Genomic DNA, 25408 nt, shown 5'->3' with positions numbered 1-25408 from the left:
CAGTTACTATAGATCAATTCAGATGAACGTAACACATGTTTAGTATTTACTTTGTAAGGAAAATGCAGGTAAAAAAAACAGAAACAAAAATTACCATAGAGTCACATTTAATGTTCTGTGATTTGTATAAACATCCTGAACCAAAGCGCAGCGCAAAACAGGAAACTGAATCTATGGACTTTTTAAAAAAATTTTTTTGCATTTACTGTCTTGTCCAATTTTAGCATGTTGTTGCCATGGAATGTTACAGCAAAGCCACAAAGAGGCTGTTTATTGCTCTATATGTGGCAGCCGTGCTTAGTGAACCTCTTCACCAAGTGGAGTCCAAAATATTCAGCCCCAACAATGCTGAGTCTATCTGAACTAGTGAAGAGTGGCTGAACTGCTCCGCTCACAGCCTGAGAAATGGGAAGCTACGCGGTGAAACGCTCAATAAATGCGCATTTTTGAACGCGTGTTTAGCCCATGTTTTTCACACTGGACTAGCAGGGAGGGGCTTCTTGTTTTCTTTTTTCTACGGTTTACTAGCACGTGTCCACCACCTACAGTTGGAAGAGGTGCGAAATGTTGAAGCGGTGCAAATCTGGGGAATCCAGGCTTTTCCTTTCACAGCTCTATTCCAACATTTGAAAACCTGGTGTCATAGAATTCCAGCCAGACACAAACCACAATTAATCATTTCTCCTCTGTGATCACTTTTCAAATGGTTGGCACTCCTGTGAGTTAAAAGGGATGCCATCCAAAAATCCCTATCAAAACCTAGTCCCTGACTGGTCAAAGTTCAACCTGCTTTGACCTTTGACCCATGTTTGATGGCTACACGTTTTGTAAGTAGATCTGGAAGTCTTAAAAATATGTCTTAAAAAGTCTTAAAAATAAAAGTCTTAAAAATATGCGTAGCTACACGTGAATGCCTGAGTTTTGAATGTAGAGGCCCGAATCGCGCATTAACACACATTTAGAAAGTGTTTTCATTGGAAGTGGCCGCTAGAACACACGTTACCATGGGCGTGTGAATGTAGCTTTAAAACATGTCACTCTGGAGTAAGAACACAGGCATGGAACACAGGAAAACATCAAACTTCTATTTGTTCTTCCTATAATAAGCAGAAAGTTGCCAACTGTTTTATTCCAATGCCTGTAATGATGCTAAAATCATTGACTGTTGAAGAGTACATGTGCGTTTACACTAAGTAAACTACACCAGGGTTCACTTGTGAGAAAGGCTAAGCACTCGTGCAGGCCAGAGTTTCCTTGTCCAGACTACCTCAGACTTTTCAGGGTAGCTGTCACTCATGCTAAACAAAGCCAGTTAATAGAAGGAAGGAATTCTGGTGTGTACCAAACAGCTCAGTGTGAACATTCTCTTTTGGTCCCCAATGAAAATAAGTCAATGAAGCAAAACTTACTTTGAGAAAATTCATATGATGAAATTTTAATTTACACTTAAACTTTCACTGTGAAAAAGCAGTCTTTGCGGTTAAAGTTTGTGTAGTTTTCCATTTGTTGCAGCAACATTTAGAACATTTTGCAAGTGCACAAACCAGTGCGTAGTGTGGCTGTTCTTATTTAGTTGTTGATTTAATTCTTCTGTAATAGTGAGGGGAACATGAGTTTGTTTTTTTTTGGTTTGTGCTTTATTTTTCTGTAAAAACAAAAACATTACAGAATGCTTTCTCCCATCTTCAGCTAATTTCTCAAAATGAAGGAAAATTGTCTATGTGGAAAATATTTAATCTGTTTGTTTTTGTAAAGGCACAAGTGCTATCGCTCTAAAACAAATGGAAACTCCAAAAAAGGAAGCAAAACAAAGCAAAAGGAAATGAAAAACCCATCAAGAGGCTAAACTGTCTAGGATAGTTCAGTTTAAAGATAAGGATTCAGAAGCTTTGATGATTTTACTTTGCCATTTTACTGAACAGATAAAGATTTCATCACCGGCAGCAACATGCAAAGTCTACTGTATGCAACGTAATTTCTAAATTTAGAAACTAGAACGTTAGATATCAGATTAAGTTTCTTAAAATGAGTCTGCATAAGGCAACATTAAAGTAAAAAAAAAATGTTTTCTTTGCTGTGCGTGAAAAAACATTGATTATTTAAAATGCTTTTGAATGAATCTGACACATTTAGACTGAAGGAACAATAAAAACAGGAGAGAGAGTTATTTGTTCTGTTCTAGTAAACTTTAATGCAAGTTACTTTGTGCATCCTGCTTTGTCATGAAATAATGTGGACTTTTATCACCCAGCTCAGATTTGTTGTTGTTGCTTTTGGTCACAGCCAACAAAAACAACAAACGGACGAAAGACTCTTGAAGCCAAATCTGCCCGGTCACAGTCCAGACCTCAAACCTGCTGGAGCATCAGGACAGATCTGAGAGCTCAGATCAGTTGTAACAAATCACTCCAATCCACAGATGGAACAGCTCAGGAGTTTCTTCTCTGCCTGCATCCACTGCAGCAAAACACTGCTGACTCAAGAAAAGACAGCAACATTAGTATTCAACTATCCTTTTCAGTTTCAGTTGTGGTTCATTTGCAGTTTTAAAATAAAGAAATTGTCTCACATGTAAGATTTAGACTTGAAGAACTGTTTACCTTCATTTCCTGTAGTATTGTCCTTTTTGGCATAATTCATAATAGCTACGACAACTCAGCTTAGGTATATATATTGATTTTATTATTTTCTGAACTTTTCCTTCAATGCACCTAATTTAGAAGCCTAATTTTAATTTTTTACTTCTTACCATTTTGATGTTTGTTGTTAAAAGATTTGCTGCAGAAAATCTTTTATTTCCCTGAAAAATATTTTAAAAAGATACGAGTCCGTTTTTGTAACCTAACTTTATTTTCATTATAAATGAAAACATTTTACATTTGTAGTTTTTAACGTTTTTTTATTTTACTTTTCTAAATAATACAGTTCAGAGTTTGTGCTCCTGTTGCTAAATATTTGTCCATATTTTTTTATCTTTACATTCAGTAGTTAAGCCTACACTTTTAACCAAAGCGACAAACAAATGAAGTACATAACAAACAAAAGCTGAGACAGAGTCTACACAAACAATGTTAAACTGCCTTAGCTGTAAAAGACAACGAGTGGATTGAGTTTTCTTTTTTAATCTTAATATACAAAAACTTGAAGTCAGTCTTTATTTTTTTAAATACAGTACGTGTATAGAGACGGTATCTGTGGGATCACAGAGCTAAACTCACTTGCCTGTCATCCTTTGCAGCATGGTACAGGGAATGTCTTTGAGGTTTAATCAGCTCTAATGAACATTTTTGGCAGATAGAAACCTGTGCATAGATGTGAACAGAAGTGAAACGTTTAGTTTTAGCGACTGATAATTCAAAACTACGGATGCTGCAGCATTTTGGATCATCTGAGAAGACCTGATTCTATTTGAAGAGCATTGCACTAATAATGGCAAGAGCTGAGAAGTACCTGCTTCGAGGGTGGTGGGGTGTATTCTACTGATATTGAAGAGGTATTAATGTTGGGGGCGAGGAAGAAAAATGTTTTTTGTAAAGTTTATCAATCAAAATCTTTTATTTTTTGTTAAAATCATTCTCAGTGGTCTTTTAATGTTTAGTATGCCCTTTTAAGCTACAATTAAAAAAATCTGCGATGGACATAATTTCTGCAGAGCCACAGGATTTCCTCACAAATTTGCTTTCTGTATCACTACTAGCGTTTTCCAACAATGTTTTTTGTCTGCTCCTGATTCACAACAATCTGAATAAAGAAATACTCAGAAATGCAATTTTAAGCTTGATTTTCTTTTTTTACTGTATGTCCTCCATGGTGAAAAAAACGCTTCAACACCAAGTTAAAAACACCAAAAACAGGATTTTCATTTGAGGGAATATTGCAGGACTTCTTGCAAAATATGAAATGAAAATTCCATGTTAAACATGAAGTTTTGCTGTTTGGAAGATCATGACTTCTGCTTTTAATGAGGCTGTTTAACTGTTTTTCTTCAAGCATAGATGTCTGCGAAACAAGAAAATATGCATAATGACGTGACGTAATAAAAGATGAGAACTGTGTGTCATCAGCAAAAAATAGTTAAAAAAAACACCAGGAGAGAGAATGATGGAGCTGAAAGATGTGGTATATTTTCTACCCATTGGTTTTTCTGAGTGGCCATTACCTATGTCCATCCAGCTTTAGATGATGGATAATATCAGTGATGTTAAGCTGCACTTTATTCAGTGTTCAGGCCACTACCACTTTCATGCCCATTACTTATTGCTAACGGCTAATGCTGTTGTGATGGTCCGATATAGCGTTGAATATTTCATGAGTATTTCTTTGCTTCAGACGTACATTAACTTATACACAGGCTTAGTGACCTGAACATAAACATCATCAGCAGTATGGACATTAGGCTATGTAACTAAAAACACAAAGCTGTGTTTTAATGACAGGAAAAGAGCTCAATGAAGACATACTACTTCAACCTCACTTAAGAACCTCATTGGTGTTTTTTATCAGTTAGAGCGATAGCCAATAATAAGCCCAGGAAGTTATGTCATCCTTAAAAGACTCAAACCCTGTTAGAATGTATACATTTAAACATCTCACCTCTGAACTGAAGGCAGTTTTCAGCTCTCTACTGACCTTGTGTGGTAATATCAAGTATTGCAATATGTGATCTACTAAGCCTGCTTTTATTTTTCCATTAAACTCACTGGGAAAATTGAATTTATTTCTTAAATTAAAAGTGTTGTATCTACATAAAAATGTACAACATATTAGGCTAAATTTGTATTAGGAATAGTTTTTTATTTGCACAAAAATGAATAAACCTTATTATAGAGGAATTTAAAAAATAGCATTGCACTTTTGTAATTGTTTGAGACAAATGAAATATTGCTATTTTTGCACAAAAAAATTTGACTTAAATGTATAGAAATGCATTTTTATGGGGCATTAAATCAACTCAGGCTTCATTTTTTGTATTTTTGTTGGTAAAATGAGTCTTTCTGTAACATAAAACATAAAATTTTGAATGCAAACTGTATCTAGTTGTGAATTTTATAACACAAGACACATGTTTAGGCTGTCACAATTATAGATTTGTCCTAAAGAGCGGGAAACTTGAAGGAAAATTATTTTAAAACACCATCCAGACTGTTTTTTTTGTTTTGTTTTTAAAGATATTTGTATCTAATCTAGTATAAGTGCAAATGTGCTTGCATAAGTGGGTGTCAAGCCTTCAGTTTTATCAGAATGGTGCGTGAGGGCAGGTGAGGTGGGGTAAGGTCATTGACCTGCCGGCTCCAAGATGAGCCAGCAAATGGGACTCAGGTGAACCGTGACGTCACGATGATACTTTTGAACTCCTTGGCAGTAAATCCATAAAGGTGTGTTGTTAGTGAGCAGGTAGCCCGGCAGTCATAAGCCTCAACCTGAAACCGAAGGGGGACAACAGCGGGGCCAAACACAAGGCCACATCATCATGCTTCAGCGGCTCTGATTCTCCATCCCTCCCTGGAACGACACCGAGGACTCCAGCATGTACCCCAACTCCCAGTCGGTGAGACACCCGGCTCAGACGCTGTCGCTGAACAGTCAGTACCTTCCGCCCGCGTATGACTTCACCGGGTACCACCACCACCACCACCACGTCCCGGGAGTCATTGACCCGACCGCAGGCACCTGGAACCCCGCGTACGCGCACCGGGAGGAGTACCCCTACAGCTTCCCGGGGTCCAGCCCGAGCGCCCTGCAGGCCAGCTTCACCTCCCAGGAGCTGGGCGGCGCGCCCTCGCCCCCTGGAGGGGGCTCCCTCACCCCCTACAACTTCCTCTGTGCGCAGGAGCCCTTCAGCTCCAGGAGATCACCTGAGGCCATCAGGCAGAGCGCGTCAGGTACGACTCACCTGTAAACCTGACATTCTCCGATTCTACATTATTTCTACACAAGAATGTGTAGAAAAGTTAAAACAAAACGTAAGTAAAGGAATGTGGAAGAAGATAATGCTTATTAAACCCAACCCCTTCTCCTTTTTTATTAATGATTAGCACAAGATATCAAGGAATACTGCTTCTTATGCTTTAATAGCTGTATTATTATAAACTTAAAACTCCATAGAGGTGGAAATAACCCAAGTTTTTAATCCAAAGCAGAGGTTAACCTTTTTCTGGGTTATTTCAACACAGAAAAAAAACTCAGGGAAAAAAGAATCTGTTAAAATGAAACAAATAACCCCAAAAATAGTTTTAATGTATTTCAACATGAATAACTAAACAATGGGGTTAAGGATAAAACCTAAATGTTTTAAGAGAGTAACAAATACCAAGAAGAAAGACAAAAAATAAAAATAAAATGGAAGGACAATGAATGAATATGTGAGTGCATACTATATACATGGCTGATTCTTTCTCACATTTTTACCTTTTAAATAATTTTAGTGTTAAAAGGATTTCTGTCTGGACACTGTTTTGACTCCTGAACAATATTGTTTCACAATCATACTCTCTTTGAGAGTCAGTTTAAGAGCACGTCCTTCTATGCACGGGGCTTATCACTTCTGACGCATTCTTTAACATCAACACTTTGGTGTAGAACATGTTTTCAGTGCTCTAACAAGACTAAGTGCTGTTGGAAATGATGAGAGACATGCTAAAGCCCATTTTCCTAGACAGCAGCTGACCATAAACACTCCTAAAGCTGCTTTTTCCGGCAGCATGTTTAATATAAAAAAAAGCAAATCTAAATAGTGGAGGCCGCTGAGTCTGAGCTCTCCCCACCCTTTCTCTCTACTGGGTGGGTGCACAGCCATGACAAACCGGATAGATAACATGGCAGCACAGGGACTCTGGAGAAGGTAAACCAAATGTCTAAAGACAAGCCCTCATCTTTGTGTGTGCGCTTTGCCTTGATCGATGCAGTCACGTGGTTAAACCTTAAAATCGATGACTGTCACGGTGAGTGTGTGTACTTGAACATTTGTGTCAATGAATAGCTGCCTGTGTAAACACCTATGTCAACAGCACTCAACGTGATAAGGAGAAGCACTGTTGCAATGCACAGGGGAGTCTTTACATCAGTTAAATTTAGCGTGATTGATAGAGTTAATGAGGAATTAAGTGGCGCCTGAACTTGAACGTGGCACCAGACGTATTTTTTCAACTGCAGGTGACTCATGAGTGCCTGTTTGCACCACAGGAAGTTAGTCCAAAAAAAACGACATGATCATTCAAACTTAGATTTTCCTTTTCCTAATAATTGCATTTATTTGTCATTGTAATGCAGGAGGGAAAACTCGGACTAAAGACAAGTACAGGGTGGTGTACACGGACCACCAGCGACTAGAGCTGGAGAAGGAGTTTCAGTATAACCGCTACATCACCATGAGGAGGAAATCGGAACTGTCACTGGCCCTCAGCCTCTCTGAGAGACAGGTGAGAGGAGCCACATGAAGGAAGTAGAAGGACGAATGTTAAAAAAAGAATGGAGTAATGCATAAAACTAGATAAGATACACAAACCAACTGGAGTTGACTGTAAGTGAGTATGAAGATAAAGAAATGGTCAGAAATGTTGGTTTTCTGATCAAAGATGGTTTAGGGAAATGCATTTTTCATTATTGACATCTGATTTGTACGTTCTTTTTTAAGGTTCTTGAAAAATTCAACATACAAAGTGGCTTAACCCTTGTGCTATCTATCCTAGGCACCTTTACATTGGGAGTTGGGTCATCTAGACCCACTAGACAGTGCACTGACCCTTTTTTCTTCAATGATTTGTGATCTTCACTGGTGTCCATGGATTACATGAAATCTTTCCACCTTTATCCACCTTTGTCATGGTAGGGAGAACACGTCAAAGTACGGGTGGGGTCATATAACATAGCACAAGGGTTATAGTAACTTTAAGCCACAACTTATTGGCCCCCTGTCTAAAATTTGTTATGTGTTGTCAGGAAACCACATTGCGAACTGCATATGTACTTTAGCTGAAAATTCATCTGTTTTTTATAATCTCTGTCAAAAAAAAAATTCACATTTCCTTATTTTGAACATTTTTTCCGTTTACCATCTTCACACCACGTCTTTTCTTTGCAGTTTTGGTTCCGTTTTTTTTTTAACCTAAAATGAAACTAGTTCCTCTTTTTACATGACAAGCATTTCATTCACATACAGATATCCGTACAAAGTGAATTATTAAAGTGTGAAGTTGTTCAAAATTTTAGCCTTATTGGAAACATGTTTTTAGAAAAGTCCTTATAGAACAGTATGGCATGTCTTGCACAAGAAATGGCAAGAATGACTTGGTCAGATGTTATCTCCACACCGTTTAAGTAAGGGGAAGTTAAAAACTAATAGACGCACATCTTTCTCATTGCACAATTTCACAATTGCACAGTATGATGCATGTTACAGACTGTCAACCTGCACCCCATTTTCACCCAACAGTAGCTGGGTTGGCTCCAGCTACTGTAAGAAAGTAGCTGGTAGCAGCTAGAAAGATTGGGGGTATTTAAAAATACAAGACCAGAGGAAGAATGTAACTATTGATCTAACAAAATCATCCATCCACCTATCCATTCAATTTCTAAACCAATCCCTTTCGGGGGTCATAGGGATGCTGGAGCCTATCCCAGCTACTGTTGGCCAAAGAGGGTTCCTCCTGGACTGAAAATATTTTGTGAGCTCGTATCTAAAGCCTTTCTGAAATGTTTGTGTGATGTTGATAGAATATTGGGTGTTATAAAAAGTGTTGTGCAAATTACTTTCAAACTATTAGGCATTGTGAAGGGCTGGTTGTGGTTGTTCCAAATGACAAAGTACTCTCATCACTCTATTGCTCTACATGACTCCTGCATTACTTTCAAGTTATTTTCATCCTAATGCCTGCAGAAGTAAAACATAACTGCGTAAAGTGACTGTTGTGATGCTAAACATTTTATATTTAGATGAAAAGTAGTATTGTTGAATACTGATTATTAATAATATTGTTCATTTTTAGTAAAATGAAGCACAAGAAGCATGAGCAACCTTCAGCTTTAGTCATTTTTGTCAAAAAAAAAAAATAGACAATCTACATTAACAAAAGAGAGAAATGAGAGACCAAATAGAGAACCTGATGCCAGTTTTCCTTGGAAAGACTCAAAGTGCAACACTATTTTAAAAAAAAGCGGGTTTCACTGGCTGCAACTTGCCTCAAACAAATAGAGTAACAAACAAACAAAACAGCATTTAACCTGAGAAAGCTGGAGAGAAAATCAGACACTAAAATACACTAAAGATGATTGAGTTAACTGCAGACAATTTCAAACTTCAAATTTTATTGATTTGTACAGCGCCTTTTATTTTGGTTAAAACACCAAGCACTTAACATGAAAGCAGATAAAAAGTCATAAAACATGAAAATGTTTTTAACAGAAAACACAGGACAATCACACACAGATGGGACCCCTCCCTCACCAGATTCCTCCCTCTAGACACCCAGTTCCCCCAGTAGAACCCTGAACAAAAATGAAGAACTGCAGCTTAAAGAAAAGGTCTGGCTTGGTGCTGCTGTGAGGAAATGATATAACGGGGATCCATTTATTCCAAGGCCCAGCCCGACACCAGGGGTCATTAACACAGTGCCTGCCCAACACAAAGGAGCCTGAGGCCCACTCCATGGCTATAAGACCACAGAGCGGGACCCCAGCCGGCCCAATGAAAACAAGCACTGCTGCAGCAGCACCCCCTACAGGTGGAGCTGGTAGTGCCCCAGAACAATGGATCCCAGAGAGGAAACTCTGGATTATGAAACATCAGAATATAAATTATGATAAGTTAACATTAAAAAAATAACATAAGATGTAACAATAATAATAATTAAAAATAAACAAGTTAAATGATTAAAACATAACCGTAAATATCATAAATATAATAAAAATAAAAAGGGTAGTATATTAAAAACATAAAAATCATGATAATAGTCCTTATAAAATAAAAAAATAACTTAAAAAATGTATTAAGTAGAGCAAATAGATAAATCAATAAATCGATAATGACTAAAATAATGAAGCATTTACCAAAGTCATGTAAAATCCAGATTAAAAAGGTGGGTCTTGAACCTCTCCTTAAAAACTTCTATAGACCCTGCAGCCCTGAGGTCCTCACCGGCCTCACCGTGTGTTTTGGTCCTCACCTTAGGAACAAATAAGAGGCCCGTGCCAGAGGACCTCAGGGTCCGCGGGGGCTCATACTTTAAAATGACATTGTCTAAATAAGAAGGCCCAAGACAATTAAAACATTTATAAACTATTAAAAGAATCTTAAAATCAATCCTGAAATGCACAGGGAGCCAATGCGGTGATTTTAAAATGGGTGTAATGTGGTCCTGTCCCCTGGTCCTTGTCAAAACTCGTGTCGCTGAGTTCTGCAGAAGTTGTAAGTTTGAAAGTGACATTTTTGGTAAGCCAGAGAGCAGGGCATTGCAATAATCTAAACAACTGAAAATAAAAGCATGCACCTCTGTCATAGCACCTCTGTGCTGGCAAGAGAGAGGAACGGGCGGACTCTGGTTGGCTGTGGATAATCATAAAATGAAACCAGTTGAGAATGTGACACGGAGGAAAAGACAAAACCCAAAAGCAGAATATAAAACGCAAAAACATAACTGAAAACAGATTTAAGGGGAAATCCTCACAGACAAGCCAATCAAAGTTAACTTTGTGTTTTTTTTATTTGGTAACATTTCACAATCTCACTGCTTTAAAAAATTCCATTTAAAATGAGAGTTACTAAAGACGTATGAGTAAAATGTTACAAGAATATACACAATGCAATAGTTAGTGCAATACTTTTCTTTTGAAATAAGTTACTCCCAACAATTTATAAACATGCCTGTACCTTTTTATAGTGTAATGCAGTGTTTTTCAACCTTCTTTGAGCCACGGCACACTTAAACCCTGACAAAAATCCCGCGGGACACCAACATCCGAAAATTAAAAAAAACGTATAGTCTGTATTGATCTACAGCCCCTCCACAATCTCACGTGTATTTTTGTGATAATTGTGGCTGCAACTTGGCAGAAAAAGCTGGAAGCTGCAGCAGTTTTTTCCTAAAAGATGTAATAAAAGTTAAATTAGAAGATTAAAAAACTGTTTGATGTGTGTTTGTTGTGGTTTCAAGACATTTAACAAGGAAGACTCATTGTGCGCTGAGACGCTGTCATTTTAACCTAATGCATCATGTGAGATGTAGTGCGAAACAGCAGCCGGACCCAGACAGACTTAGTCTCATTGTTTTGTTCACTTATTCCACGGTCTGATACCGGATCCTGCATGACTGATGATCTTTAATTAAGCCTCCAAGAATGACTGGTGGAGATAGTTAAAGGGGCGGGACTTTTCCGAAAAAGGCTGTAGCTACGGCTAAAGCGCAGTACCGTCATTCTTATTAAAATGTCTTTAATAGAATCAAATAAACACAAAGAAAAAAGTATTTTACGATCTTTCATATTCCTAACTACTCAGTTTTATGGATGAACAAAGAGCTGATATCCTGGAGATGGGTAATGTTTTTAGATCAGTTAACACTGGTTGAAAAACACTGGTGTAATGCATGCAAGAGTTATTCATATTCTCTACCAGAACTTCTTCATCAGTACCTCCTTTGACTCCTTTTCAATTTTTAAATCCTGACTTATAACCTTTAATTAAGATGTCAATTTATTTATTGTGTTTTTAACATTTTTAAGTGATTTTAGTGTGTTTTACTTTTGAATTTGTATGATGTCCTTGAGTGTTATGAAAGGCGCCTTTAAATAAAATGCATTACTATTACGTATTATTAATATTATTATATTCAAGTTCAGTATTTATTCCCTACACAGTATTTTATTAAATATAAAAATAACAATTGAGAATTTGATTTGCTTGTGCAGAGAAGTATGACTGTATTGTGTTCTTTTAACAAAACCTTTGTAGCTCTATTCATCTTCCAAAAAGGTAAATGACTCAGTGTACGTTCCTGTTACAATGCACTCATTGTTGCTATTTTTTTGCCTCAGATAACCCAAACTGATGTTTGCGTGTAATACCTCCAACCCCCCATTATTTTCAGTCAGTTTAAGGTTATTTGAACAAAGTTACGACAAGTCAGTAAGTGAAAGTATTCACACACAAAAAACCTGACAGTTTCTTCTTTAAAATAACCAAAGAGGGACTCATAGAACAAACGTTATTGGGCAAATTTTAAATAATGACTTCATCAACACCTTCCCATCATCCCCCATCCCATTTGTGTGCTACAGGTGAAGATCTGGTTTCAGAACAGACGTGCCAAAGAGAGGAAGATGACCAGGAAAAAACTGCAGCATTCCCAGCAGGCCTCCACGACGACTCCGACTCCACCTGTGCTGGGTGGACACACCGATGCGCACGCTGCCCCCAGTCCCAGCAGCAACATGGTGTCAGATATCAAATCTGAGGAGTACTAGATGGATTGGCAAACCTGAACAGTTTCTGATTATGTAAATATTGTTTTGTTGTAAGTTCTCTAGAAAGCAAATCATTCGCAGCAACATGGTGCATTAATGCTGCACCGGCTGACTTTTCCAATGCAGAGCTCTACAAGTTGCACTGATCAGAGTTAAAGAGCATTCATGAACCATTTCAGTTTTTTGTTTCAATCTATGCAGATTCTTAACAGATATGACTTTTATTGTTTGTCTGGTTGAAAGTTTTTCCTGTTTTTCTATTTTTTTAATATAAAGGGGTTTAATATCTGGCTTTTTGATTAAAAAAATATTTTTTGTTGCATTTTTCTATTATTTTTACCAAACACAATCAAACCGGTGGCTCTTTCTGCAAACAATTCATGCAGAAATGATCCATTATTAATCCTGACGTCTTTAGAGTTCAAACTGAAATCTAAAGCTGAAACAAAATTAAAAAAGAGGCATGGTTCTCACCTTTTAAAGCTCTTTTTCTATTATTCTGATTTGTATTGTATAGATATATAATAAAAAAATGCAGTCCAGTACAGCCACTCAATGTCTAAATCAGTCCTGTCACGAGACTTTATGTGGGATTTTAGCTAAAAAGAGAAGATCCCTTGTCTTTGCAGTCTCCTTCTGCTCAGTCAGTGCTCACTCAAACATAAAAGAGAAACATTTGGCCAGCTGGTCTGTTTTTAATACATACATTAAAGACCAAATGTTTTGACAACTTCTCATTCAAAGAGTTTTCTTTATTTTTATAATTATGAAATTTGTAGATTCACACTGAAGGCATCAAAACTGTGAATTAACACATGTGGAATTATATCCATAACAGAAAACTGTGAAACAACTCAAAACCTAGAATATGACATATTTTCAGTTGTTTCACACTTATTTTGTTATGTATATAATTCCACATGTGTTAATTCATAGTTTTGATGCCTTCTGTGTGAATCTACAATTTTCATATTCATGAAAATAAAGAAAACTCTTTGAATGAGGTGTGTCCAAACTTTTGGTCTATACTGTACATAAAAAGGAAAAGAGGAAGAAGGAAATGCAGACAAAGCTGTCATGTCATGTTTGTGTGGCTCAGAGCTGCATTCTTTCATATTACCAAAAAAATGTGAACGTTTTTAAAAAACATTTTATTGAATTGATGCTTTACAGAGTAAAATAACCCAAATAAAATACATCACAGTATTTATTACTTTATTTCATCTTCTTGTTCATAAGTCGTTTTACCAGAAAACTGCTTCCACTTGAAAAGCAAACTCATGACCTCGTCTCTCACAGTTTACCAGCTTTGGCAGAGCAGAGCCACGTCACATGAAAGAGTCGCATCTGTGGTAAAATATCACCTGGCTTTAAGAGTCAAGAATGAAGGTTTGATTGCAACTCAGCCTTGTTGGGGTAAAACTGCTTCTTGGATTTTCAGCCTCTCACACAAAATGTAAAACACAATACGCACAAAAAAAATTCACTAAGCTGTTAAAAAGGTAAAGCATTGAATACTAGCGTGTGCCGGATCACCGAAAAACTAGTTATGTCAGGACAATCCTAGCAAGCCGCCGATCATAAATGCATTTTATGGCGCCTTGAATGCTCTCTATTGCTGTTAAAATTTAACCACAAACTATCACACCAACTGTCTTCAGTAACCTTTGTTTAGTCAATCCTGTAAAAATGCAATTCTGCATAGCAGAACGTAAAAAAGCAGAAAGAAAAATGTCTGATATATGTTAAGTAAAAATCACAGCATTATAAATATCTTTAAATATTCAAAAGTAATTACAGAAAGTACATTTTATATAAGTATCAGAACCCCAAAGTGTCGCAGAAACTGACTCGGAAGTGTTGGATAACCATTTTTTCATTTTCTTATTTTCATCTTTAACCCATCAAATTGAAATTCTAATGAATTATTTGCACAATGAACAGTTTTTCTGTTTAAACGGGTTCAAGCAAATTCCTAGAAGCTTTAAATTTATCAACAAGACAGGAAATCTGATGGGACTTCCTTTTACTCAGAACACACTACAAAAAGCATTACAGTGATCCCTTGCTATAACGCGGTTTACTTTTCACGGTTTCGCTACTTCACGGATTTGCATCGTGCATTGTGTTCTGCATTCTGATTGGCTAAAAAAGTCACTCCGCTTCTTCTCTACCTGTGCGTCAATAATGTTGCAGTTTAATATGCACACGTACGTAAATATGCTTTCCAAATTACGTACATGCAAATCATCTTGCAATTTCAAGTTTCTCTAAAACCCATAGAAAAAGAGCGACAACAACTGTCAATCACTATGTTCTTCTCCCGAACAAACACACACAGCTGCACCGCGGGCTTGAGAAGGAGAAAACACTGCAGCTTCTCAGACTGAAGAGCAGTGAAACCTGAGCCACTATTTGTCCGTTTGTACTTTGTATTTTTTTCATGATCATTTTACATTTTCTCCCGTTTAATTCAATTACTCTCGGGTCGCGGTGGGCGGGGCTAATCTCCGCGATTTGAAGCCTTCTGTTTACATCGATGATTCAAATTATTATTTGACAGTACAGTACAGAAGTTATTTGTTGGAAAAAAAAAACTTTTTTAAAGTACTTTGATTTGTGAAACAAATGCTTGAGCCTGTAAAATGGTTTGTTCTTTCTTTTCTATGTATAAGAGAGTATTTAATTGTATAATAATTGTTAAAAAAAATAGAGGTTTCTACTTCACGGTTTTTGACTATCACGGGCTCTTTCTGGAACGTAACCCCCGCGAAAAACAAGGGTTTACTGTAAACATATTTTGATTATTTTTGCTGGTGTCAGAGCCAGATCCAGGATTATGCTGTGGTTTTGTTATTCACTTCATGAGTTAAAATGTAATGGTTTATATGCCGTTTTACAAGATGCAGCAATCTTTAAGGTAGATCATTACAGGGAGGTGAAGTAAAGACTGAAAGAGCTTTTTTTCTAAAATCTGAATCTGGAGAGAACATTTTCTGACATATTTTAAATGATAAATGGCATATTTTAACACACTATTTTCTTATGCACCAACTAAAAATAGTTTGACCTTAAAACATGAGTCAATCAAAAACATTTAGTTTAAAAAAAGATCAAAGCTCTCTGTTTATTTGGCTTTTTACAAACTACAAATATAAAAATCTGCCATGTTTCACTCAAAAAACTGCAAACTGTACTTCATTTACTTTAAAAAATTCAAACCTGATTAGACTTGATCTAATCTCTATTATCAGCATACAAACACTTTCCAAAGGAAGCCGCACAGACTAAAATAGAAAACTTGACTTGATGATAGAAGATCACAAACACAGCACTCCCCCCATCATCAGTCAGACTGCTAATTGTTTTTTCAATTCAACATAAAGCTGCAGAATTGTAGACTAGCTTTGTTTTCTGCTTACAGGCTCCCATCTAATAAAAGAAGAGTTTGTGAGCAACACAGCGTCTTTTAAAAAAGTAATTCTCCTCCTCAGTCAATAGATTTCTGAGCTCACTGACATCAATATATTAGGGGTCAAAATAAATGAGCTTAATCCTTTTGGGGTTTTGTTTTTTTACTTAAGAATGAACTAATACTGTGGTTGCAACACTGAATATTTTGAGATCGGTTTAACAAGAAACAACGCAGAAGGTGTCAGAGGAACAAGCTAAATCCTCAACTTTAGAGGATTATTTCTCAAGAGACAAACCTTTCTAAAAATGAGGAGAACAAGGGCAAAAAGTTGAGTGTAATTTATGTGCAACCTATGCATCTATTTTTCTTCTAATGTATTAAAAATACTTTTAAAAATCTTTTAAATATACAGACAAGGTGAATATTTATTGTATAAAATAGTACTAAAAATGGATAAAAAATCCTTATAATTAAACAGAAAAGTGTCCCTGCTGCATACAAACATGCACTGAGAGCACAAAAATGTTAAAGAAATGAAAAAACTTCATAAAGCTACAAGCAACAAAAACAGGTTTTGTGGGTTTTTTTTTCTCTATATTAAATTCCTCTACACAAAAGCAAAATCTTCTCCTGCTGCTTTCCCTCCTTCTGCTGCAGTAATGCAGTTCTTTTTAGCCTCTCAGGTCCCCTGTCTTTTTTGGACCATTGCGTAAACATCTGCAGCAGTGTCCATGTGCTGAGGTCGCTCCCTGAACTTGACCTGGCCGTACTCCACATCCACGTCTTCACAAGGCTTTCGTGTCAGTTTTTTGCTCTGCTGTTTCACAATCCTGACATCAGTGTAGATGAGCTCTTGATCGCCTACCTCTGCTGAGGAGCACACACATATTTATATTTATGTGGAATCAGACATTCAAATAGAAATAACAGTGTTGATTTATACCTTTTACAATGGGTGTTTTCTTCCTGGTACAAATCATTGCGATTCCAACTAGTAAGAAGATTAATAGAGCAGACAGAACACCAACTAGAATGGAAAGATAATCGGTTGAAGTGAAAAATGGTTCAAACAAGCAGGTTAGAGTCAGAAAATAGGGAATATTTTGAAAAAAAAGAAGAAAGAAAAACAAAAGGAACTTCATGAATCACCTACAGCAGAGAAATATTTCACTTACAAATGTACCAAGGCTCCTCTGTGCCTGGACTCACAGTTCAATTGTAGGCTGTGTTAAAAGGAGAGGTTGTTAATGACCCTGACTCCTTACCCATAATGCTTTGTTTCTCTGTTGTTGGTTCAACACACAGAGTGTTATTTTCCTTAAACACCCACTTTGATATCTTCGTCCCATTAATGGTGCAGTCTATGTAAATGAAACCTGTGAGAAAACAAAGTATATGATGTACAGAGTAATCAAAACTTTTCAAAGTTTTTATTCCTCTAACTCACCACAGTTATTGATGTTTATCTCTTTAGAAGCAGAGCTGACGTGGTTCCAGGAGGAGCAGACCAGACGTCCTGAGACGTGTTGTTTCAAAGTGATGATGTTTGTCTGCTTGTTTCCAGAAAGCAGCTTAGCTTCTGTCAGTGACTTTCCATTCAGAGTCCACCTGTACTGAGGACTGTCCCCTCCCTCAGAGGAGCAGGACACCTTCATCTCTCCCTGAGACAAACACTCAGAGACCAGCGAGACGGAGGACACAGGAGCTGAGAAGAACACACACCTTTATTCACAATCTTTCTGATGAAGAGCTGAGATGTGGAAAAACTAAACACTAACTTTGACACTTATTGTGTAGATTGTCCACATACAGTCAGATATTTTGTATAAATATCACTTCAAATATCAGCTGATAAAAACATTTACCTTGAACTAATAACTGTAGGGTGCGGTTTTCTATCAGTTTTCCATTTGAATCATGTGTTGTAAGTCTATATTCACCACTGTCATTCCTGCTCAGGTTATGGATCCAAAATGTTCCATTAGAGGGAATAAATGAAGATCTGTCCTTTCTCATAATCACAGGTTGTTGTTTTTTTCCTCCTGATAGTACAGTCACGTTTTTAGCTTTCACCTGGTATCTATGTATTCCTGAGAAGTCGTCCATCAGCTGGAGAGAAACAGTTCCTCCCAAAGCTCCATAACACTGAGCTCCATTCTGTCTGCCATCACAGTGGGTCACCACACCTGGAAGATTTGAAAGTTAAGAAAGAAAAAACAAAATATTATATATTATAGAGTTTAAAGAAAGATCACAGCACAGTTATACATGAATCTAAATATAAATATAAACAAATAAAAAGTCTGTTAAAGAGTTACTTCTTTTCTAGTTACTCTTTGATTTTGTTGACTGAATCATTTAAATAAAGAGATCTGTAAAGCAAATATATAAGTTCATAAGGTAGTAATGCATGTTTATCTATTTTAGGGTTGATCAATTAACTTCAATTTTACAACTGTTAGTATTTGATCAAAAGAGGTTCTTAAGTAAGTATAACAAATAATACATCATGAAAAAATCTAAATGAAGGCAACAAGGGACAGAATTAGATGAGTAAAGAACACCAGAAAAGAATGAGATGATCAACTCACCATCAGTGACTGTGATCAGCATCAGCAACAGTCCGATCACAGATGTCATTTCTGCACAGTTCAGTCTGTCGACTCTCCTTAAGCTTTTCTCAGACTTTTACTGAAACCAAAAATATTTATATTTTACTCTGAACAATCTGCAGAGAGTCCTTTCAGTGATGCTGTTGGAGGTGACAGTGTGAAGACTTTGAACAGACGAAGGTTCACTCTACTCCTTTTTTTAGACTGACAGGAAGAAAGGAAGTGATCTGAGTTTTACTTCCCCTCGTGGTTGTCAGCAGAAAATGCCTGATGAGAGGGACAGATGGAAATATTCTACATTGAAAAACAGAATTTGAGACTTTAATTATTGAGTTTTAACTATTGAAACTATGAGGAAGCTTTCAGGTGACAGAAAAGAAAAAAGAAAAAATCAGAAAAAAAATGTGAAAAACAAAAAAGAATTTACATGCATGCTTTTTTAAACACTAAGTTAAATTTAAAGGAGATAATAAAGCTGACAACTTAAGATATGCAGAAACTTTGGTGAAAAAAAATCCAATTTCATAAATGAAAAAAAAAACCTTCAACCTTCAGATCAATACAGTGTCTCAAACTTTTATTTTAAATGTGTCAGAAAAACGACCAGAGAATATGATGAGATAATGAGATGTTTTCACAAAAAATAGATAAAGACTATTTATATAGTATGTGAGAGAGTTCTATTCATCTTTTGCATTTTATTAGTATTTTGGCCTCCTGCACATAACTTGCTAAACCTTTTTTGGGTTAAAGACAGTTTAAGGCTTAATAAGGTTATAGTAACGTTTAAGCATCACCGTTGGGTCACATCAAACTCTCCAAAATTAGTAGTAAATGTTTGTGACTGTGGAAAGTATTAATATGCTCATTAGGAGGGTGGATTTGTTCCATATGGCTCCTTGAGCACATGAATGCACTGAATTGTGCCCCCTTGTGGTTGCATTTTCAGCTTCTGAAAACATTTTGGCTTTAGAATCTTAGAATCGTAAATATAAAGACGTGTCTTATCTCACAAGTGTAATCCACAATGGTTGTAACTGTTGCAGTAGAAAAATTACACATTAAACTCAAAATGTCTGATTTTTAAAACTCTTTGCTTTAAAGCCAAGAAGATCCACAAGTATCATCAAGTCGTTGTTCCAAACAGGGTCAGGATTCATTTTGTTTTCTTTCTTCTAGTATCAAACCAGAAAAACTCCACATTTTAATAATTGTTTTATACTCTGGAACATTTTCAGAAAGACAGGGATGGGAAATATGTCAAGAGGGCAGGACGAGGGTTTGATCCTTTTCAGCAGAAAATGAACATCCTCCACTGTCACAGGAGAGAAATTAAACCAAGACTGCGAACTGTGAACTCTGAGAGAGCTGAACACTAAAGAAGGGATGTTTCCTCCAACATCCAAAAACTTAGCTAAGAAACTATGAAGAAATGAACGGCATTCAGGCTGAAAAAGCTTTGGAAATTTAGAGGCACGAAGTGCAACTAGAGCAGGGGTCTGCAACCTGCGGGTCTTTCATCTTTGTGCTGGGGCTCTCTGTGGTTTTGTAAAATAACTATCATGTTCCAAGGTCGTCGTGGTGCCTTTAACACTGTCTGGTAGTGCGAGCGGGCAGAAGAAAGAGAGCAGCGTGAGCTGTGAACGCCGACCAGAGTCTATTATGGGATGGAAGTTCTTCTAAAAAGACAGTCAGTGGCGATCTCGTAGGGGACACATGAGGGCCCCACAAACAAAGCCAGATTTTTCTTAAACTAAAACCACCCATTTCTGCGTAAAATTAATAGAATTTGCGTTAGGGCACCCCTACTATCCTGTCAACTTGCTGCTATGATGACTGTATGTTTCGCTGTCTGTGTAGAACACGGGTGGGGGGGGGGGGTGCACACGGGGAAAACAACTTTGAGCTGCAGAGCTGTGGACAGGTAGAGAGGAGGGGGTGGGGCTTAGACTCAACCCTTATGATTCCAGACCTGCAACAAACTAACAGCTGGATACCGAAAAAATGGTCTCTCCTATAATAGATAAAACCCTCCAAAAAACTGTCACCAATGGCTCCAAAGAGATCTATCTCTGAAAGGCAGAGTTCTGCTTACAAAAGCAGAAGGATCTCTCATTTGACCCATGCAGCTTAATCTTGACAGGTTAATAACAGTCTGCAATGCAATTAATAAAATATTATATAAACTTTTAGGGAAAATAAAACTTAGTATCTCAGAAAACCTGTTATTTTAAATACCTCTGGTAAAGGCGGTTTAAATTGTATTGATTTCACTGAGCTTAGTAAAAGAATTTCACAATTTTTTCTTGTTTAGACAAATAAAGTGTTTTATAATATTTACCGTTTACATAAATAGAACTAGAACAAAATGGTCAGATAATGTTTTAAACATAATAGTAAATAACCAAATAGAGACTTTCTTTGGAGTTTCAGCTTCATCTTGGTAGTGATGAAATATTTTTATGAAAGATAAACACAGACTATATATGTTGTGCATGTATGGGCATTTAAAAAGAGAAAAGGCTTGGACATGACACAGGAGAAATAGAAAAATTGTCTGATTTAAGCTAAAGGAAGTATGAGGCGGTGGAAGAGAATCTGCAGCCATAACTGTATTGACCTTACAATAGTCTGTACAAAACAGGGACTACCATCAGACTTATCAGTCTAGAGGCAGGGAGAGCTCCACGTGCTGCAACCTGGTTTTTTGCCAAACCACATTCAAGAAGGGACTCACCTTCCTTCTACATCTTTACGCAATTATGTTAATCAGGATGAAGATGTAATGGTGGGGGTTGAGGGAGTACCCAGATGCAGAGAAGAGGAGGCAGGAGGTTACAGTTAAACAAGGTCTTTAATAACTCAAAAAACTAAACCAAACACCACTGCAGCAGGCAGGCAAACTTGAAACTCAAAACTACAAGATACAGGAACTGGGGAACAATAAACTATGGACCAGCATAGGAGGAAGGGAAAGACAGGACTTAATATATATACAGACACACAAGACAGGTGACAACAATGAGGGCAGATAGGGACCAAAAGTAAAATTTGAATACAACACAAAAAAGGAAACCCTACAAAATAAAACAGAGACTTTCTGTGATTCTAGACAGGATAAAGCTCAGTGTTATGGAGCTGATGGTGGAACTGTGTTCATACAGCTGATCAACGAAGACACAGAGACAGACATTGGATTTGAATGGTGAAGGGATAACTTGATATTTCTCAAAGAGAAAAAATCTCCATAACATTTAATTTATTAGAGGACAGATCTTTATTGTTTTTACAAAAATGGAACATACATGATTAAAAACGTGAATAAAACTGAAAATATAAGCTCACACTGTTTGACTTCGATGGAAAGACTGAGTCTACTACTCGCATATGCAATCACTCTTTTTTGTCACCTTGCTGCTGATACAAAATGGCGCCAAGCCCCTGTCCACTTGCAGGATGAGTGAAATCTGTATAACTTAAAACTGGGGCTTTCACACGTTTTTTTCTTTGACACACATTTGACACATGCTAATGAGAGAAAAAAGAGAAAAAAACACCTTCTGGTTTCAACACTATCAAGAACATTTCAACATGTTTTGTTTCAGCTGCTGGCCTGAACTTCTGCTTTACAGATGATTTTGTTAGAAATGTTGAAAAAATGAACAGCTTTTTTTTTACTTTTTTACAAATCTACCAAACCTACATCAGTTTTTCTCTGTGTTAACCAGACGTGTTAAGAGCATGACAAAGAGGAACAGTAATGACTAAACTTAATGAAATTTGTAGAAAAATGAGTCTGTTGTAATCGTCTTTTTATTTCTAAATTGTTTGTGTTCTGAGTGAAGTTTGTGCGTTTTCTTTGTCTCATGTCAGAAGTGGCTGTTTGGTGAGCTTCCTTCTTTCTTCAAGAAGTCTGGTGGGTCATTCAGTTCCGTTTTCAGCTCTGATCGCTGCAGAAAAATGGAAGCCGTGGTCCGAGTGTTGTTGCTGTTAGTAGGAGTCGCACAATGTTTTGAAGTTTTATCTGACAGAATCTGTATTTCCTCATCTAAAGTTTAAAAACTGGAGAACTCTTGTATTTTGCTTTTTCCAGCTTAGAATTAGAATTTGCACATACTAACTAAAATATGTTATATTTAAAGTAATAGAAAAGAAACCCAGACCCCTACTCTCTAAACGTTTGCCAAAAAAAAGATCATGAGAATTTAATAAAAAATAAGGAGGAGCATCACTTCTTCTGTCTGCAAAGTTAGTAAAAGTTGTTCCAAACTGAAACTAAACTCAAACTCAGCTTGATCTCACTAAGAAAATCATCAAAACGGCACAATTCCAGTTCACAGCCTGACTGTGAATCAGCTGCAACAAATTGAATCGGTTAGTTCAAAAGGGGCCCAAGTCCAAGAGGTTTGTTTTTCCAGGAAATTATTTTAATTGCATATCTTAAAGGGAGGCTACACCAAATTATTAATATTTAGCACCAGTTAATAGCTTACAAATACTATAATATGAAGCATCTCACTTTTATAATTTTAGAGGACTAGCAAACTTAAGTGTCTGGACTTGGGCCCTTCTTGAATTAAACAGGGGCTCTGCCATATTGGATAACTTGATCTGCCATCTATGGGATAAAGCTAAACCCATGCGAAAGAGGCCTGAGTCCAGGAATTGGGCCTCTCATGCATTTTGAATGTCAAGCATAGTCAATACATTTCAATGGACATAATCAGATAGCCTTTCCCTTGAAGACCATAGAACACATAATATCTCTATTTTGATAAGTTGTGGACTTGGGCCCCTTTTGAACCAACCGATTCAATTAAAAAACAGATTCCTTAGTTTCATATTCTTTTGATTAAGGAAGTAGACAGAAAAGCACACTACAGATGTGAGACTGAAGAAAAAAAAACCAAACCCAAATCATCAACTGTTTTCTACTGTAAGTTATTTGTTTTTCATTTGCTTGTTGACTTTTTGTTTTTTGCACCTGGATGCTCAGCATGTTCTTTCCAGTTGTGACATGTACAAAGTCCCTGATCTATGAATTAGCATGTTGTTTAACCAAAATCAAGGATGGACACGTCAACAGCCTTTCAGAAGCAGTTTGTCTTTGTATTTTCTGTGCTGAAGGTTCAGTGCTGTGCAGCATTTGTGAGGATAACATTCGACTTTGTTTATGAAAATTCTGCCCTTTTTTAAAAATCTCTTGTGACCTTTGCAGATGCACAATTTAAAAAGTCAGAGAAGAAAAGAAAACGCGTCCTTGTCCATGTCATTTTTAATTTATGATGAAGCTGTTTGGATTAGTCTCTGCTAATCAACATAGACCACTTTTTTGGGTCAAACTAAACCTGGATGAATTGTGGTGTTAAAATGTGTCGGAAGATTCAATGAAAGAAAGTTAGGAGAAGAAAGAAAAGTTTATTTTGAAGAAGAGGCAGAAACTTGTTCAGAATCAGCAACATGTTATTTTAATTGGCCTTTAGAAAGGAAGCAGTTTATCTTTTTTCACCATCAAGTCATGATGTCATAACTTACTGTGCTGCACTTGTTAAGGAAATGTGTTCAAACAAACTAAAACACAAAGATCAGTGATCTGTACACTAAAATAATGATTAATATGTGGAGTTTTTCTGGTTTAATAATAGAAGAAAGAAAACTAAATGAATCCTGACCCTGTTTGGAACAAAGACTTGATGATACTTGTGGATCTTCTTGGCTTTAAACCAAAGAGTTTCAAAAATCAGATATGTTGGGATTAATGTGTACTTTTTCTACTGCAACAGTTACAGACATTGTGAATCACACTTGTTAGTTGGGACTTATCCTTTATCTTTATGATTCTAAGATTCTAAAGCCAAAATGTTTTCAGAAGCTGAAAATGCAACCACAGGGGGGCACAATTCAGTGCATTCATGTGCTCAAGCAGCCATATGGAACAAATCCACCCTCCTAATGAGCATATTAATGCTTTCTACAGGCACAAACATTTCCTGCTAATTTTGGAGAGTTTGATCCTAACGTGACCCACAGATGATGCTAAAACGTTACTCTAACCTTATTAAGCCTTAAACTCTCTTTAAGTAAGTTATGTGGCTGGGTAGCTCGGTTGGTAAGGTGGGAAGCTACCATGCAGGAAACCAGAGTTCAATTCCCAGAGGGGAATGAGCAATGGTCTTCAGGGCATTTACCATATCAATGGTGAGCAGTTATCATCACCCAGTGAGGGTCCTAAGGCAAGACCCTTAACACTACCGCCTCCCAAGCGTGGTTTGGCTGCAGCTCACCGCTCCCCAAGGGGATGGGTCAAATGCAGAGAAGAATTTCCCTTTGTGGGATAAATACAGTGAAGAAAAGAAATGTGCTTCTAAAATGCAACAGATGAGTAGAACTCTCTCACATACTATATAAATAGAGTTTTTACCTATTTTTTGTAAATAATCTCATTATCTCATCATATTCTCTGGTCGTTTTTCCGACACATTTAAAGTAAAAGTTTGAGACACTGTATTGATCTAAAGGTTGAATTTTTTTTTTTTTAATTCATGAAGTTGGATTTTCACTAAAGTTTCTGCATATCTTGAGTTGTGGGGTTCTCTCCTTTGAAATTTAACAACGTGTCTAAAAAAAGCATGCATGTAAATTCTTTATTTGTTTTACAGATTTCTTTTCAGATAAACATTTTTTTTATATATTTCTCTCGCCTGGAAGCTTCCCCATAGTTTCAGTTGTTAATGCTCAATTCTTAAAGTCTCAAATGCTGTTTTTAAACGTAGAATATTTCCATCTGTCCTTCTCATCAGGTATTTTCTGCTAGAAACCAAAAGGGGAAGTAAAACTTGGATCACTTCCTTTCTTCCTGTCAGTCTAAATAAAGGAGTAGAGTGAACCTTCGTCTGGTCAAAGTGTTCACACTGTCACCTCCAAC

General features: G+C 36.8%; 2 protein-coding genes across 4 annotated transcripts in view; one reads left to right on the top strand and one right to left on the bottom strand.

Annotated features, from left to right (window-relative positions):
- The first annotated feature begins 5354 nt into the window (after positions 1–5354).
- On the top strand, positions 5355–12996 carry cdx1a (caudal type homeobox 1a). Its single transcript, XM_011480233.4, has 3 exons — positions 5355–5882; positions 7270–7418; positions 12271–12996. The coding sequence occupies exons 1-3, from the start codon at positions 5528–5530 to the stop codon at positions 12454–12456; spliced, it is 690 nt and encodes a 229-aa protein (XP_011478535.1). The 5' UTR covers positions 5355–5527; the 3' UTR covers positions 12457–12996.
- A 592-nt stretch (positions 12997–13588) lies between these two features.
- Positions 13589–25408, bottom strand: part of LOC105354907 (uncharacterized) — an 88955-nt gene continuing 77135 nt past the window's right edge. Inside the window, exons 1-6 of one of the 3 annotated variants that reach the window (XM_011480232.4) lie at positions 18463–19399; positions 17737–18057; positions 17319–17576; positions 17137–17247; positions 16815–16898; positions 13589–16741 (exon numbers count right to left, since the gene is read on the bottom strand). In XM_011480232.4, coding sequence (XP_011478534.1) covers positions 16551–16741; positions 16815–16898; positions 17137–17247; positions 17319–17576; positions 17737–18057; positions 18463–18511 — 1014 coding nt within the window. In that variant the 5' untranslated portion in view covers positions 18512–19399 and the 3' untranslated portion in view covers positions 13589–16550. Of the gene's footprint in view, positions 16742–16814; positions 16899–17136; positions 17248–17318; positions 17577–17736; positions 18058–18462; positions 19400–25408 lie in introns of those variants that run through there. The other 2 variants (XM_078954229.1, XM_078954228.1) reach the window with 2 other exon arrangements.

This window comes from Oryzias latipes, chromosome 10 (assembly GCF_053564925.1).
Source record: "Oryzias latipes strain Hd-rR chromosome 10, Olatipes_Hd-rR_3.1".
In the NCBI taxonomy this organism is placed as follows: Eukaryota; Metazoa; Chordata; class Actinopteri; order Beloniformes; family Adrianichthyidae; genus Oryzias; species Oryzias latipes.
Note: the sequence above shows the minus strand (reverse complement) of the source record. Positions and strands in the feature narration are given on the sequence as shown.